General features: G+C 38.3%; 1 protein-coding gene across 8 annotated transcripts in view; it reads left to right on the top strand.

Annotated features, from left to right (window-relative positions):
- The window catches only part of KLHL32 (kelch like family member 32), a 186,700-nt gene that overhangs the window by 24,753 nt on the left and 144,858 nt on the right, over positions 1 to 17,089 (top strand). For 6 of the 8 annotated variants that reach the window (XR_004321731.1, XM_014561354.2, XM_014561358.2 and 3 more), the window contains exon 2: positions 15,596 to 15,683. The exons of 1 other annotated variant lie outside the window; for it this stretch is intronic. Coding sequence is in view for 5 of the 7 variants with exons in the window: in XM_014561354.2 (XP_014416840.1) it covers positions 15,661 to 15,683 (23 nt within the window). In the remaining 2 variants the exon portion in view is untranslated. Of the gene's footprint in view, positions 1 to 15,595; positions 15,877 to 17,089 lie in introns of those variants that run through there. One more of the 8 variants, XM_014561355.2, reaches the window with a different exon arrangement.

Here is a 17,089-nt window from a genome sequence, read left to right as displayed (position 1 = left end):
TATATGTGGTCCAGGTAAAAAGCACAGTGGCCTTGCGAGTTAAGTACTACTTCCATTCATTGTTGACGCTGGAATTTTTTCTCCCCAAAGAATGTAAGTAAAACTTAGTGTTTGTCATCAATAAATGGTAATACTAAATTTTTTTTGTTGTTAATTTATTCTCAAATACCACTACTGCTAGATTGGTCCCTCCCAACCTGCCCCTACCTCCGCCTTTTTTTTTTTTTTATGAAAAAAAACTTTGTAACGCTTGTGATTCCATAAGACCTGAAATAACTTTATATCAAACCATGGATCAATAAGCAGCTACTAATGAAAAGAAATACACTTAAAATTGTGTCATTTTAGATTTTGTGCATTGGGAAAATGAGGATTGATAAAGGAACAATTCTACTTCAGTCATTGTGAAATATCAAACATGACGGATTTGACAGCCCTTTTTCCCCTCGACCTCCTCCACACTCTTCTCTCCGAGATTCATCCTCCCACTTGTTGAGCCCACCCAGGCCTATTGACTGAGGCAAGAAAACAGGCTCCACTCGCCTCCTCCTCTTCTGACTCATGCCGAAAAGTCATGTCCCGATTCAAAACATGTCTCAAATCGCAAAACAAAATGTAGAAAACTTTCTGGCCTCTGACTTGGGAATATTCTTCGGTATTTTGACCTTTGTAAAATTGATGCTTCAGATGCACTTCATGTCTTCAGAGGCTCTCCACGACCACTCAGACTAAATGCCCCTTGACTCTGTCACATCTCGTTGTTTTGTTCAATGTTGCACCAAAGTTTTAAAGTGACATTAGTTTTTTAATGAAAATGAAATTTGGATTTCTTTTTGGTTTTAATATCTTGAAGTGGTTAACATTATGTGTATATTCTGTAAAAGACTTGGAGTGCATATTAACGACAGAGAGTAGTGTTCTTGGAGGGGTCTGGAACGTCTGCATTTGTGGTCAAAGTCCATTAACCCCCTCAACAAGAATGACTTATAAACAATTCATTTATTAGCAAGTCTTCTGGAAACAAAGCTCCTCCTAACTCAGAGATGAGCAGGACATGGTCCCTACTGGTAATTCACAGTTATGATATCCTTTAATGCATAGCTCACCATGGCTGAAGGAACTTAACCCCATTCCCACGTACTTTTTTCTACCTTATATCTCTTTTTTTGAAAGAAAATTATGCTTTAAGAAGTGATAGCTTTTATCACTTGCATGTTAAAAAAAAACATTTTGTTTTACAAAGTCATTTTAATCTTACTCTTTATGTGCATTCCTTACGTATGTCGAATGCTATTTAAATGTTGAATGAGTGAGTGAGAAGATGGTTAGCGAATGGTTTATTACTTAGCCTGGTCAGATCTGTGTGTTTATGGAAAACCAAATATTTTGTCTGAGAGAATTAGCATGTTTATAACAGGCATTCCAGATGAGAGGTGCAACACACTCAAAGATACGGAGGCTTCTGAGTTATACTTTTGTAAAATCAGAACCCTGTACTAGCTGAAGATGCAGAGTAGCTTACTGGTTAGAAAGGGTGGGTCTGGAGATAGACTGCCTAAGTTTTCACCCCAGCTCCCATACTGGTTGTGTGACCTTTGTGAAGTTACTTAATTTTTCTAAACCTCAATTTCCTAATTAGTAAAATGGATATCAAAATGGAACTTACCGAATGGGCTTCCTGTTAAAGATGGCAGACTGAACACATGTCTATATTGTGTCTCTTGCTGGTACAGGGTTCTTATTATATAAAAGCATAACTTGGAAGCCTCTGTATCTTTCAGCATGCTGTGGTTTTCATCTGGAAAGCCTCCTGCTTTCTCTCTGCATCCTTCGGTGCTCCTCCATTTCACCTTCCCCTACTATTCTGACTGACAACCATCTTGCCTTTGGTAGGACAGTGTGGTGCAGCAGAGCGTAACAGAGCCGGACTTGAGTCTCAGCTTCACTGTTCCCTGTTTTTTTACCTCGAGCATTTCAGCTTGCTGGGCCTCTGCTTTTTCTTCTGAAAAAAATGAATCCATTTAATTCTCATAATGTTAGATCAATGTAAGAATTAAATGCAATAGCGCATGTACCCCTTGCCTCCTGCTTTAGATACTTGAACTATAGTGCTTCCCCAGTTCTTTTTTTTTTCTTACTTTACTACATTTTTTTTTTTTTTTTTTTTTGCTGGGGGAGGTAATTAGGTTTATTAATTTTTTTAATGGTGGTACGGTGGTACTGGGGATTGAACCCATGCATGCTAAGCACACACTCTACCTGCCACTGAGCAACACCCTTCCCCCACTTCCCCAGTTCTAATACTTCTTGCAGATGTAAGATACACATCAGCTTTTCAGTACATCAGCATGTTAATTAATAAATCAATTTGAGGTACAACCTCAATTTTAGAAGTTTTAAAATGAGAAGAAATTGTACATCTCTCAGTTGAATAAAATGCGTAATGTCTTATACTACTAGGGTGATGCAAATGTGGATGTTATGCCGCACTTTGTAGATTATAAGCTATTTGAAGGGCAGAGACTATTTTTAAATCTTTTGTGTCTGTCGCCACCTCTTGTTTAGTGATTATTGGAAATATATTAAGCCTTTAGTAAATATTTGAATGAAGAGTTCATGTTTTAAAATTTAACAGTAAGAATGTTTCTCTGTTTGACAGTGGAGTTTGGATTGCATCTAGGTCATAGGCTAGAGAACTGTAAACTGTATATTTTCTATTTGTTAGAAGGCAATCATTAATCAGAGAAGAATGCTCATTCACTGATTAATAACTTTTTAATACAGAATTTTCTAATGAAATAATTACATAAATGTAGCGCATTGTTTGTTCCATATAATAATGTTTTCATCATACAAATAATTTTTATATAGTAAAACACTCAAGGTCTACATTTTGCCATCTGTAAAGATGCAAATGGATGGTTTAATTTTCAGTGGTGTGAGAACTATAAGAAATTCTTTAATAAAAAAGTTTTCATGGTAACATTTTTTAAAAGCACCTTAGGATGTTATAATTGCAGGTTAGGTTATTTTGACAAGGTGGTGTAACTGATCCAAGCATTTTATGTTTCTATTCATAGAGGAGTGACGGAGCTAAAAATTAAATTAAAGTAAGAGCTGAAAAAGGGGCATGTTAATGTGACTGGAAGAACTGACTTAAACATTATATTTTAGTTTGGTTCCCAAAGTCTCCAGCTATATTCATGACGGTGACTAGATACTTCACCCTTGTTCTTGCTAGAGGAATTTTTGATATTCAGTGAAGCATTTTATTCTTTTTAGGGCATGAATTTTGATAATATAAACTAAAACATTGTGATTCAATATATGCAAATAAGCTGGCATTAAGAGCTCATGCTCTTCATTCTAAAACAGAGATGTATTATACTTCTACGTTTTCTACGTTGGGGAATTTTGTGAGAATAATGGTAGTCCCCGGGGATTCAAGACAGCGAGCAAGATAGATGTGGATCCTGCCTGTGTCAACAGGGTGACCAAATAATTTATAAGCCAAACTGGGAAACCAAAGAGAACAAATGAGGGCTACAATTAGTAATTACAGTAGGACAACAGACAAAACTGTGACGATCCCTAGATGAATGGTAATCCCACTTAAAAGACCTTGGGGTGAGGTTAGAGGTGGAAAGGAGGCTGAACCAATAGCTTCTGCCTCCCTTTCCCCAAACAAGTAATTATTTAGAGTGCTGCTTATGCTGTGAATGTGGAGGCATAGATGTTATTGGAGCTTGTAGGAGATTAATGAACTCAGACCTGGGGGAGAGGGGGCTTCAGGGAAGGCTTCCCAGAGGAGGTGACATCTGGGAATTGCAGGATGAATAGGAGCTAATCAGGTGAAGAGGAGCATAAAAAGTACCAGTGTCCTGAAGGGAGAGAATAGCTCAGTATGGATGAGTAGATCTGCATGACTGTGACCAGAAAACAAGATGTCGAGTGGTAGGACAGAAGGCAGGAAATGTTGGTGAGGGTACCATTTTTAAGGAATTTGGCTTTTATTGCAATAATTTGAAGCAGAGCATTGAAATGATTGGATGGATAAAGGCTTTTGCCTACATTTGTTTGACTGCCATGTGCCTGGGTACTTTGGCTGGGGCTGCATTTCCACATCCCCCAGCATGTGGAGCTGGGCAGTGTCCCCTTCCCTTCTGTGGGTAGATCACAGAAGAGGACTGCATTGGAAAGGGTGCAGACATTTGCAGTCATAAGTGACAGACTGGTGGGGTTACTGCTGGGAGGAAGCTTTGGAGAACACCTAAGGAAAATGATCACCTGAAGTTGTGCGGAAGGCTTACAGGTGCCCACAGCTTGACCTTGGAGACATTGTTCAGGGCGGTGGCAGGTGCTTCAGTGTGTGACCAGGCTGTGCATCCACACTCTGCACCCTCATCCCTCTCTGCTTGGGCCCCTGCAGCACTCATGCAACTTGGGGAGGGAAGGGCTCCTGTAAAACAAACAAACGATACCCCTCAGAGTGTGAGCCACTTCCCAGAGGGAATGTCCTCTCAGAGTGGTAGGTTTAGCACCTGGAGAAAGGTGAGCACTGACTGAATAAGTGAAAGCCAGGAGCTAGCTACTCAAGCAAGCAGTGGTGGAGAGGCAGCTGTCTCAGGCTCCAAGGGTCCCCCGAGGCTGACATTTCTGAGAGTCACCTGTGATCCAGCTCCGAGGGGAGCACCAGTCATCCCAGACCTGGAGGTAAGGTGGTCAGTGGGACAGCCTGTGAGCTTTAGAACCTTGGAGGAGACTGGCAGACTATGTCAGCAGTGGCTAGAAAAGACTGATTTCCACTTTGGAGCAGAGTAATGGCCCGAGAGCAGCCGGGGCAAGGACCTGCTGGTGCTGGGCTGTGGCCCGCCTTGCTGCCACAACAAAGTCCCGCAGACTGGGTTTAAACAACAGAAACTTAGTTTCTCTTGGTTCTGGAAGTTAGAAGTCCCAGATCATGGTGTAGGCAGGATTACTTTCTTCTAAGGCCTCCCTCTTTAGCCTTCTTGCTGTGTCGTCACATGGTCCTTCCTCTGCATGTGTGCCAATCTCGTCCTAAAAGGACACCATTCATACTGGGTTAGAGCTCACCGATATAATCTCATTTTATCTTAATTACTGCTTTAAAGGGTCTATCTCCAAGTACAGTCACATTCTAAGGGACTGAGGGTTAGGACTTGAACATGGAAACTTGGGGGACCCAGTTCGGCCCATAGCGGGGGCCTCCATGGGAGACACCTGCCCCTGGTGGTTGCAGGTCCTAATCCCCAGCTGTCAGCTTCTATGGGTCAGGCAGGCCCAGGGCCATTTGAGTTCCCTTCAGAACAGCCTTGAATATGCTATGGGCCCATGTTTTCACTTCCGTTGAGGGAGATATTACCGTGCGTAGTTACTTATTCAGTCGTTGGGCATCTTAGATCTTTGGAAACTTCGTATTGAGTCAGAGGAAGTCGATGTTGCCTTCACTCTCTGGTCCTGGTACTCAGTGCCTGTGGCTGTTGGTCCTGATCTCTTCAGCACTTGAGGATGTGACTGTGTCCTGGAATACATTTCCTGTATTCGTGTTAGGTGTGCTGAAAGGGTGGACTTGAATCAGTCTGCTGGGTTTGAAGCTTGGTTTCACCATCTACTGGTTGTGTGGCTCTTAACAAACTGACTTTTTTATGCCTTAATATTTTAACCCATAAAAAGAGATAGTAAAGTGCCTAATGGATTAAATAAGATATGGAAAGTGTTCCTGTGCTGGACACTTCTCAAGTGCTTAATAAAGGTTTTCCTATCGTCTACATTATCATCCGCCCTTCCCTTTAACACGACAGTGAGAAACGCTGCACTCCACACACAGTGATGACCTGTGCAGGTGGGGGAGGACTGGCATTTCCCCATGTGTCTGTTAATGTCACCCGAGAGGCAGTCAGTTTTTATTTTCCCAGCTTCTTTATGGGGTTGTCTTTTATTGGACTTTCTGTCAGCAAGTAATAACACCAATGTTTATCAAGTAAGTACTTTATAGCTTCAAAGTGCCTTTGCTTTTAGTTTTATTCTCCTACTGGCCCTGAGAGGTATAGTTTATACCAATTTTATATATGAAGAAACAAGAGTCTTTGAATTAACTGAGTTGCCTCAAGTTATATGGTTGGTAAGTGCTGGATTTAGGACACAAATGGAAACCTCCTTTTTTTGTTACCCTTGTTTTTAATTACATACATACAAAGAACAAATTTATTGTAGAAACATTAGAAAATACGGATAAGCAATGTTTATGAAAAACCTTTCACATGGCAATAATCATTATTGACACTTAAAATACATGTTCTTACAAAAGTGGTTTCAAGTAATATGATAAGTAGTGATTTATTACTTTTCTCTTAAATATGTAAGTATTATTTATGTTAAAAGTAAATTTCTCCACTGTCATTTAAAATTTCTGCTTGTTTCTCCGCTGACAGATATATGCTATTTAACTCATCCCTGAGCGTACAGTTTGCTTCTATGTTCTGCTTGTATAAACAACACTGCAGTGAACCCCCTTGTACATATACCTTTGAACATTTATCTGATTATTTCCATAGGGTAGATTTTTAGATGTGGAGTTTCTAGATCAAAGGATTTGCCCATTTTAAGGCCTTTGGTACGTAATTACAAATTGCCTTCTGGAATAATTGTACCAATTTAAATACCTGCTGGCGTATGTGAGCATCATTTTCCTTGATCCCATTAGCCATCATCGTTCTTTGCCAATGTGATTGGAAGGAAGTGGTTGTTAATTTATTTGCATTTTTATTACTAACATTTTTATAGTGAATGGAGTGAATGTTTTTGTATGTTTAGTTTTCCTTTATTTCTCTGCTTTGGTAATTTGCCTATTTATGCTCTTTGTCCATTATTTCCTATGGATATAGTCATCTTTTTCTTATTGATGTGTAAATTATTTATGGAAAACATTAATGAATTGTCTTGTATCTCATGCTCTTCTGAGAACTATTCCTAGCAGCAAAATTTTTTTTACTCTCACGTGACTCTTAAGCTACACTTCATTACAGAACATTTTCGGGCCCTATTAACCTCATCTTGTTAGAGTCTGTCTGAGGCTGACTGTCTTCCAACACATTTGGTTTCTCTTCCAGCTCTGCTCTTATCCACACTTTTGCACAGTGTGCCCTCTATCTTTCCATCCAAGAGACGAGGAATAAGAGTCAAACTTATGTTTACTGAGCACCACTGTGTACCAAGCACTAAACTAGATGCTTTCAAATATGTCAAGTGTTGCACTGAATAGTGTGGAAGACTCTGAAGCTGTACTGCGTGGACTCTCATAGACTGCATGGATGTTGGCTCTCCTTTCCTAACTACGTGAGATGTGGCTTCACGTTGCCCTGTCCAAGACAATGGATGATTCAGTGTGTTCCAGAATGTAAAAAAGAATTTACTCTCTTCGTATTATAAGTATCTATTTATCTGGGATTATTGTGCTGGGCCAACTTATACTGGTATGTATCCTGGTGACCTTTGGTGAAATCCACCTGCAAAAAGATAGCCTTTTGCCTCTTGATTTTTTGCCCTACTATAGAATTATAAGAAATCCTCAGTGTATCATTATATACCTATTTGTGGCTTATATTGTTAAGGAGAACTTACTACCTTTCTTCTATAATTTTCATATAATTGATATATTTTGATTTTAGGTATTTCTTCAAAAGTAGTAGTTTTATGACTTATTATAAAATTTGGGATTAGAGCAGAATTATTAAGAGTATAAGGTTTGGAGTCAAACAGACTACGTTCTGATCCCTGACGCTACCAATTCCTAGTCCTGTGCCTTGTGTGAATTACTTACCTTTAGGTTCTTTATCAATAAAATGAAAGTAATAATGTCTTCCACAGCTGGTTATTGTGAGGATTAAATGTGGTCATGCATGTGAAGTGCCTCTTAATACAACAGCAGTCACAGAAAGCTTTTGGCTCTGGTAGTAGGTGAAGTGGTTATTATTGATAATTATTTTAAATTAAAACTTAGAATAGCAGCTGCTTAATAGAAAGGCTTTAAGGTTATGATCTCAGGAATATGTTCTGAATGATTATGCCTTTTATTTTACATATTAAAAGGGAGTAAGGTTTTGTAAGAAGGGGACAATTGTGTTCTTTTGGCCTGAATTTCTATTCAGGTAGAAAACTGCTTTAATCATACATTGGACCTTTCCTGTTAGAGTTAAGTCATCTCACGTCTTTTTTATTTGGTGGGAGAGCGTAGGTGTCTTCACTCTCTGAAAGAGCAAGCATCCTTGTCAACCTTCAGGAATGAATGTTCCAAACAGGAAAGGATGCCAGTGGGGTACCCTTGATGTTTGCCTTCCAGACTACAGGGGTAGCTAATATCATTTATTACACACCACAGGATGATGTACTATTGATAAAATATACCAATTTACTGGTGTTGAAAATACAGCAATTTATGAAATAATCAGAATTAAAGATAAATTATCACCATATATAATATATAAATAAATAATGATGGGGCCCATTGTATGCGTCCTAATTCTTTTATGCTTAGAAGCAACATTTCCTTTCAAGACTTACTAATTTGGTGTAATTCGTTGACTAGAATCAACAAGCCCTTGAGTATACTGAAGAATCATTTAATGTAACAAGTTATTCATGGTCAAGATTTATAATTCATATTTTTTTAATCTCTAGGCTTTCTTACTGTAAACTACCCTATATCTCTTGCATTTTACTTTTGCCTGCTTAAAAAGTGGTGATATTTCCCTGTAATTACTATAAATTACTGAGATCCAAATAACTAATAATTTAAAAAATCAAGTATTTTTAAAAGGAGTGTAATACTAAAACATTATTAAACAAATATATTATAATAGTGAGAATTAATCAATTTCTTATATATCAGTAGAATGGGTGTGCTTCCAGTAATTAATTTTTTAGTATTTTATGTTTGTTGATCATGTTAACCTAGGTTAGTCTAGCTGGTCTTCTTTCCATGTAATCAAGTCAGACCTATATGACACTTACTTTTTTATCTTTTCCCTTTCACTTTATTATGGCTTAATAAGATATTTTTTTCTTTAAGAATATTGTATTTTTAATGTTCACTTTAAAAAATTTGTCTAAGTGAAGCTCTGACAACCTTGAAACATTTAAGTAAAAATAAAAACTATAAAGGTACAACCCCCATCAATGCTACTTACCAGTCAGACTATATTTGAAAAGAAACTCACCAGTAAAAGCAGCGATTCCACTGATGAACATTCCCTAAGGGTGAGGCCAGTGAATAATTTCTATTATGTGAAAGAATTGCTGTAGTTTCGAGAAAAGCTTGCCTCATTTCCCAAGGTGAGTGCTCGTTTCTGCTGGAGAGCTTGGAGTGGGGTCCTGAATCATCCCAGGCTGCAGGGGTCCTGAGAACAGCCCCAAGAGGATTGCTGATATACACATTTTTGGCATTAAAAAAATTAGTTCTTAGCATGTGAATTGCATTAGCAAAAAGTGAAGCAAAAGTGAAGATTCCCCTATATACCTATCACCTAAGCATATCACCATGTGATTCCTAATTATATATATAACGAGGCCCTGCGACATATCAGTCTTTGAGCTGGGTATGTTCCATGTATTGTACAGCTCTGTGACCAGGTGCTAGTATTTGTATTTTCAGAAAATGAAAAAACAGACTTGAAAAAGGTAAATAACTAGCCCAGAGTGGTTGCCCAGGATGGGTCAGCTGTCATGACAGCAGGTTGATAAGGGAACCCAGCTCTGTTTTATAAAATATTTGCTTTATTTTGTGTTTGCAGACTAAATTTATTTGGTTGGACTTTTAACCACAAGGACTGATATTTGTATTACTAGTCTTTTGGGGGACATGACATATTTTGAGAATTACCACAGCCAAACTCTGCACCAATAAATGTAAAGAATTCTGCCCACCTTGTTCTTGTACAGTAGTCGTGCTATGGAGGAAAATCCCCTATTCCCTTCTCAAGTTCGTTAAGGTGAGCTGAAAATCTGATCAAAAGATACTTAAAATTTTAAAGTTTTTTTCTTAACGATTTTAATAAATATGTTTCTTGCCTTTAAATGATGTATAGTGAAGTCAATAAATTCTCTGTTTACCAAAATAATATTTTATACATTCAGTAGTTGACCACTGAGACATGGGCATAAACCTTTTATTTTGCCTCTTCATATAATGAATTTGTGTGAAAAAGCAGTTAAAATTGAATCTACAGGTCTTTGGCCTTTTAAAGAATGTAGTGGAGACAGCATTAAGTGTCACAAAAATGTGAATATTAGTTATCTAAACATGTTTTCTGGGGAGTTCTTGGAGTGTATTTTCTCATAGAAGCAATATTTAAAATTTAAATGGTGGTTAGGCTTTCAGATAAGCTCAAAATAAATGAATATATGTGTCTCTCTGTGTTTATGAAGCAGCAGAGTCCCCCTTTTTTCACAAGTAAAATCTTTTGTAGGACCCTAATTGAATTTCTTGGGCATCTTTTAACCCTCAGTTGAGTTAGCCTAAATAAAACAAAGAATTTATTATAAAAATCTAGGTAATTTCATATACCCTCAGAGGCAGGAATGCATGAAAAATCCAGAATATTCTCTTTCCATCTCTTCTAACTTCTTCTTTGTATGCTTGTTTCTTTTTCTATTTCTTTTCCTGCATAATTGCTTTCTTGGTTTCCTAATCCATATGGCAGAAAACAGCTGAATCTAGGATGAAATGAGAAAGGTGTAGAATTTTAGAGGGCACCAAAAAAGTAGGTGATCAAGATAAATACTATTTTAATGTAAATTTCAACGATAATGATGAACAAAATATAAACATTTATAATAAAGATAGGATTGGTATAAAGGGAGCCACCTCCATCATTTCCTGTATTGTTCTCTACTTGCAGCTGAACGGCCCAACTGATCTGCAGGCTGGTGGTTCCAATTCCAAATCCCAGAGAAGAGCTCCGATTGGCTCAGCTTGGGTTAGGCCATACTCTTAGACCCATCAGCCAAGGCTAGGTGGTGGGAGGTGCTTGATACCAACAGAACCTTGTTGGAGGCCAGGCAGGTGCAAGAACAGGTATTCACTCTACCAGAGTACCAAGTTCATGAACGTGAGGAGACTGGTCAGGGTCAAGTAAGCCAGGGAATCTCTGACACTTGGTCTCATCTTCTCTACACCTTAAGATTTCTCCTTAGACACCAGCACTAAACTTACCAAGCCCTGAAGGGGAGAGTTTAGTTCTTTTGAATGGGATATTTAATTTGAGCCAACCAACGAGTTAGTGCCAGCCATGTACAAAGCCCAGGAGAAAAGTACTTGGCATGGTTGGTCAGGTTAATGTCTGACGAGGGAAAGCAGATGCCAGCCCTCAGATGGAAAGCCAGAGGGGTTTTGATGTTGGGGAGAGGTTGATTGTGTAAACTGGTGAGTACCCTTGTACAATGAGCCAAAGAGTACAAGGTTGCCTTTTGTTCCTTTGGGAATTCTGGTACCTTTCCAACAACCTCCATACTATGTCATGGATAATTTGATAGGGATTGCGATAAATGTGTAGATTGCTTTGGATGGTATGGCCATTTTAATAATATTAATTCTTCCAAGCCAAGAGCAGGGAAATCTTTCCAGTTCTTTGAATCGTCTTTAGTTTCCTTAATTAATGTTTTATAGTTCTCAATATATTAGTCTTTTACCTCCTTGGGGATGTTTATTCCTAGGTATTTTTTTGATGCAATTTTAAAGGGGATTTTTTTTCACTTTCTGTTATTTCATCATTAGTGTAAAAAAAACAAAAGATTTCCATGTGTTAATGTTGTATCCTGGTATCTTGCTGAATTGTGAATTTGTTTAATAGTTTTTGTGTGGAGTTCTTACAGTTTTCTTTGTAGAGTATCATGTCATCTGCATATGATGACAATTTTACCTCTTCCTTTCCAATTTGGATGCCTTTTGTTTCTTTTTTGGTCTGACTGCTGTGGCTAGGACTTCCAATATTATGTTGAATAGAAGTGGTGAGAGTGGGCATCTTTGTCTCGTTCTAGAATTTAGTAAGAAGGCTTTCAGCTTTTCACCATTGATTATTATGTTGGCTGTGGGTTTGTCATAAATGGCTTATGTTCCCTCTATACCCACTTTTGTGAGAGTTATTAATCATGAATGGATGTTGAATTTTATCAAATGCTTTTTCTGCATCTTTTATGATGATAATGTGGCTTTTGTCTTTTCTTTTGTTGATATTGATTGATTTGCATATGTTAAACCATCCTTGTGGTTCACAACATCCCTATGAGGTGGATATGACTATTTTTAAGATGAGGGAACTGTGCTTAAAGCCCCTTGCACTTATCCCAATATGATTAAAAAATGAATTATACAGGCCATGGCATTGGCCAGGATGGAGCTTGAGGGCAGCTTGTTGTTTAGAAGGGAAGGGCTCGAAACTGGTCTTGAGGATGTGTTTGCAGAGCAGAGCATGCTGTGCTCTGGGCAGTATGCTTATTTGAGATGGCTTTGAGAAAAATTAATGCTGATTGTGAAGGCTAAAATATTCTCAAGCCACTCCTTGCTGTCCATTATGACCCATGACAAGCCTTATGAAAGGAGGAACTCATGTATTAATTACTGTATCTTAGGAACACAGCTCTGGGTCTTGCATAAAGTGGTTCCTCCAGAAATATTTATTTTATGAATCAGTGAAAAACATCTCCACAATTTTGGAGGTGTTTTTGATCAAGCTACATCTGAATTCTGCCCTAAGTCTACAACTTTGACGGTGGGGGCCAGTCCCTAGTGATTTCATTTGAGCTTGGGCTAAATAATGGATGCTCAGGACTAGAGGGGACACCTGTGTGGACCCTGATTCGGGAACAAGTGGGCCAAGGGGAACAGATCTCAGCCCTCAGGAGCCCTGGTCCCTAAAGTGAGGCAAAGCTGGGAGTAGCATTGACCCCAAATGGAAGTAGACAGACTGGTCTGATGTTCTTTGCACAGTGACCACACAGGCTAACTTGGTGGAGAATATATTGTAGTTTTAGGTCTGTGGATGTGGGGGGCTGAGATGAATACATTCTAGTACTCACAGGATGATTTAGTTCTGTGATGCCAGCAGGCTCAGAAAATTGTAGATGCTCCACCATCTGACCACCTCATATGCGTTCAGTCCCACATAACACTACCCTTAGGATTTGCACTAAATGTGATTATATCTCTACTGGGGAGTGAGCAGCCCTAAAAGCTGGATGCCTAGGGAGCAACTCTAGCCTTTTCCCCTATCATTCTGTTTTCTATGGTCCCACCAAACTGGCCCAGCCCTGAATCCACTTCTGTTTTCTGGGGAGGGAAAAGGCAGGAGGCTGGCCTGGAGCTCCCTGGGCTCATGGGGAGAGGTGAGAGCCTTGGGGTAGGAAAGAATCCACATCCCAGGCCCAGGAAAAAGTGTAAGGAGACGGGAGGAGGAGAAGGAAGAGGTCTGACTGGCTACGAGACACGCTTTATGTAAAGGAACCTTAAAATATAAAGTATTAATATTAATAAACAAAATGTAAAAACAAATATTACTTATATAATAATAAAATTATAATCCAATGATATAATTTATATAAAAACATATAGTAAATAGTCAATAATATGTACCAAAAATGGTAAATAATAAATGACAATAATTTTCAGGGATGATTGATTCATCCTTTAACTCGTTGTAACTCACCTTTAAAATGATGTTCATTTCACTAAATTTGGCAGAATGGAGCAGATTATAATTAGATAATTTCTGAGGAGAACTAATGTAGTGAGTTGGGCTTCAGATAATACAGGAATTTAATTTATTTTATGTTTTTTTAGTTGTCATGTTTGGAATGTCTGAAAAATATCAAGTTAAATGTGTCCTTTAATTTTAGATTATTTTAGCTTTCAGGATTCTTGTTCTACATTCACCGAGTTATTGAAAACATTTAAAAATATTAGACCTTTAGAAAGAGTAAGGGTTTTTTTTTTTACCTCTCTGTAATAATAAATATTCTTTTGCCATTTTATTTTACTTATTTATTTAATTTTTAAATTTTTTATTATTTTGAGTAAAGGTAGATTTATTCAGAGAGACACACTGAAAGGCAAGAGAAAGGCCATGAGGTGTCGGGGTTGGGTGCTCAGACTAAAAGTAGATACACACTCCATAGACAGAGTGCGGGCCATCTCTGAAGAGGGAGAGAGAGGCAGCCTTTTTTGCCATGTTAAATCTCAAGTGTCTGTGTCTGTTACTGTTTGTGTTAGGCTGTAAGAGCCTGGAGTTTATAACCCAGTTTCTGCAAGGACTCTGTGGCAGTGGTAGGTTGCTAAGAAAGTCTCTTAGCTGATTAGACAATGTGCTTTAATTTCTCTGAGCCTCTTTCCTGCTCGGTCGTAATGGATCAATTAAAAATGATGCTCATTTTTAGGTTTGTCAGATTAGAAATAAATGTATAGTATAGTGTAGACATCCTATTTTCAATAATTAAAATAAGAAATAAATATAATTGTATGAAAAAATGTTTGAAATAATGTGATTTTAATAACAGTGGAATCTTAAGCAAATTATTATATATCAACATCAATTACTATAGTCATACCAATGAGGGTTTGAATAAAATATAACAAATACTATATTTTAGTTAGATTGGAAATCATAGCTCTCTCTTTTACATAAATCAGCAGAAATAGGCACAGCTTAACATATTCCTTTCATAAATGTTTCACCCTGTTACCACTTTTCAAAAGAAAACTTAGACAATAGAGAGACTGTCCAAATTGGAATAAATTTTGCCACTTGGATGTATTAAAGAATGGGAGCTAGAGCCTCTAATGAGGGTTGTAGAGCATAGTCCTAGACCACGACCCAGACTATTCAGATAATTTACTTTTCTGGTTAGAATTACATCAGTGATTGAAACCAAAGCCCGGGGTGGGATTGAATGAATACGTAGCCAAGGAGCGATTTCAAGCCTGACAGCGTCATCCTATGACATATTTCCAATTATGCTAAGTTCAAAGCTCCTATAAGAATCTGTTTTCCATTTCCTACTAATTTTCATCCTCTCTCTGTTATTTTTTATCTAGTTTTTAGAAATCTGCTCCTTTGAATAGAAAATCATCTTTCTGTAGGCACTTAGCAAGACATACTTGATTTTAACTTAATTTCACTAATATGCATCTTTGGAAAGAAAGTAAAATCGTTATAAAGGAGAAGTCAACTAGTATTCGTGGTTTAGCTTTTGCACCTTTATTTGATCAAATCTTAATTTTTCCCTTTGGTCATCTGATGCATTAATTTTTACTGTAACTCTTAATTTAGCTATTATCAGTTCTCAAACACATTTTACTTCTTAATCCCTGAAGTTCCGATAAGGTGAAAACACTTTAAAACTTAAAAACATTCTGAACCATTGCTTATTAAGAGAGCATGGCAGGCAGAATGCTTGTTATATGTTGATTATAAAACTCTCCAAGGTGCCTCCTTGGGATTCTAAAGTATTACCATCCCGAAGGCCCGGAGTGTGCTTTTTTTGCATTTAGCTTACTGTGCTCTTCTTTCTTGTCTTTTTTATTCAGCTGGAATGCTTGCTGATTCCTCTGCAAACTTCTAAGGCTGAGATCCTGAGGAACCCAGCTGGAGAATGCCGTCTGAACGCTTCCTCAGGTCGGCCCTGTAGGATTCGTCTTTGCTTGGTGTTGTGAGCCCTGAAATAGTCACACTGCACATTCCAAACCAAGTACAGAGCAGGGGCTCAACGTGTATTTGAAGTAATTAAGCAAACCAGTCCGAGTTTGTGTGAGTTTAGTATGTTAGCCTAAGGACCAGCCGCTGAGATCTAATTACTGGCCAAACCTAGGTATGTTTTATGATTCTTTGAATGATACTTCTTTTTATGTTTTTTTGGTTTAATTTAGGATACTAATTTCCCTCAAACAAAAGATATACTGCTATAAAGGTATATGATTTAAAAAATAACCAGAAAACTCTGCATGTATATGACTATTGTCCCCTTTAAAGCAATCACTTTAGGGAGTATAATACATATCCTCAAAATACTCGTAAGATTTTCTTTTAGTACTTATTTAACAGATATCTATGGAGCCAAGAAAACTACTTGGTGCAGATGATCCAGCAGTGAATAAAACAGATACGGCTCCTGCCCTCATAAAATGTATATTCTAGGGGGGGAAACAGATATTAAACAAATCATACCAGTAACAATACAAATGTAATTGCGAAAAGTGCTTTGAAGGATGATAGAATGAGGCAGTAACTTCCTGATGAAGTGCTCTGTAATCTGAGATCTTAACAGAGCAATGACATGGGGCAATGCCCTGGGGCAGGAAGGAGCTTGGCACATTCCCCAAACTCAGGGGCAATCAATAAGAAAATGCAGGGCATTCCTTTGGATATTCTCTGTGGAGGCAAGTCTTCATCATCCTCTGAGGAAACAGTCAAAAGGATCTTCAAATCAAGGAATGAGAGAGGTGATAAGCCTGAGAAATACCTTCTTTTTAAATATGAAGAATTGGGTATGTCTGTGAAGTAATGAGACCAGCTCTTTTCCATGATTCTGAAGCTATAGAGGTGACTAGTTCCAAAAATGTGTTCAGAAATGGAGGCATTGCTCCCACTAGTATAGCGCCTCTGTGCTCCCCAAGTGATGTTTTTGCCCTAGAAGGGGGATGATTTTGCCCTCAGGGTACATTGTGCAAAATCTGGCATCATTTTTGGTTGTCACCAGGATTCGGGGTGCTATTGGCATCTAGTGATAGAGGCCAGGGATCCTGCTAAACATCTTACAATAAACAGGACACCACCACACCCACACAATAGCAAAAAATGTCCTAATGTCTGTTTCGCTGAGGTTGAGAAAACCTGCTCAGGACCTAGCGTCCAGCTGGGTTAGCACATAGAGACCGTGCTATCTGTCTGCCACCACCTCAGCCAGGAGATCTAAGTCTAGCTACCAAGATCCACTTGCATTCTTCCCCAGATGATTTTTTACTTTAAATCTTCCATCTCTGCTTTTACTGATGAATTGCGATCCCACTCTGTCCTCCCCAGCA

Source organism: Camelus ferus, chromosome 8 (genome assembly GCF_009834535.1).
Source record: "Camelus ferus isolate YT-003-E chromosome 8, BCGSAC_Cfer_1.0, whole genome shotgun sequence".
NCBI lineage: Eukaryota > Metazoa > Chordata > Mammalia > Artiodactyla > Camelidae > Camelus > Camelus ferus.
This window is presented reverse-complemented; position numbering and strand designations above follow the sequence as displayed.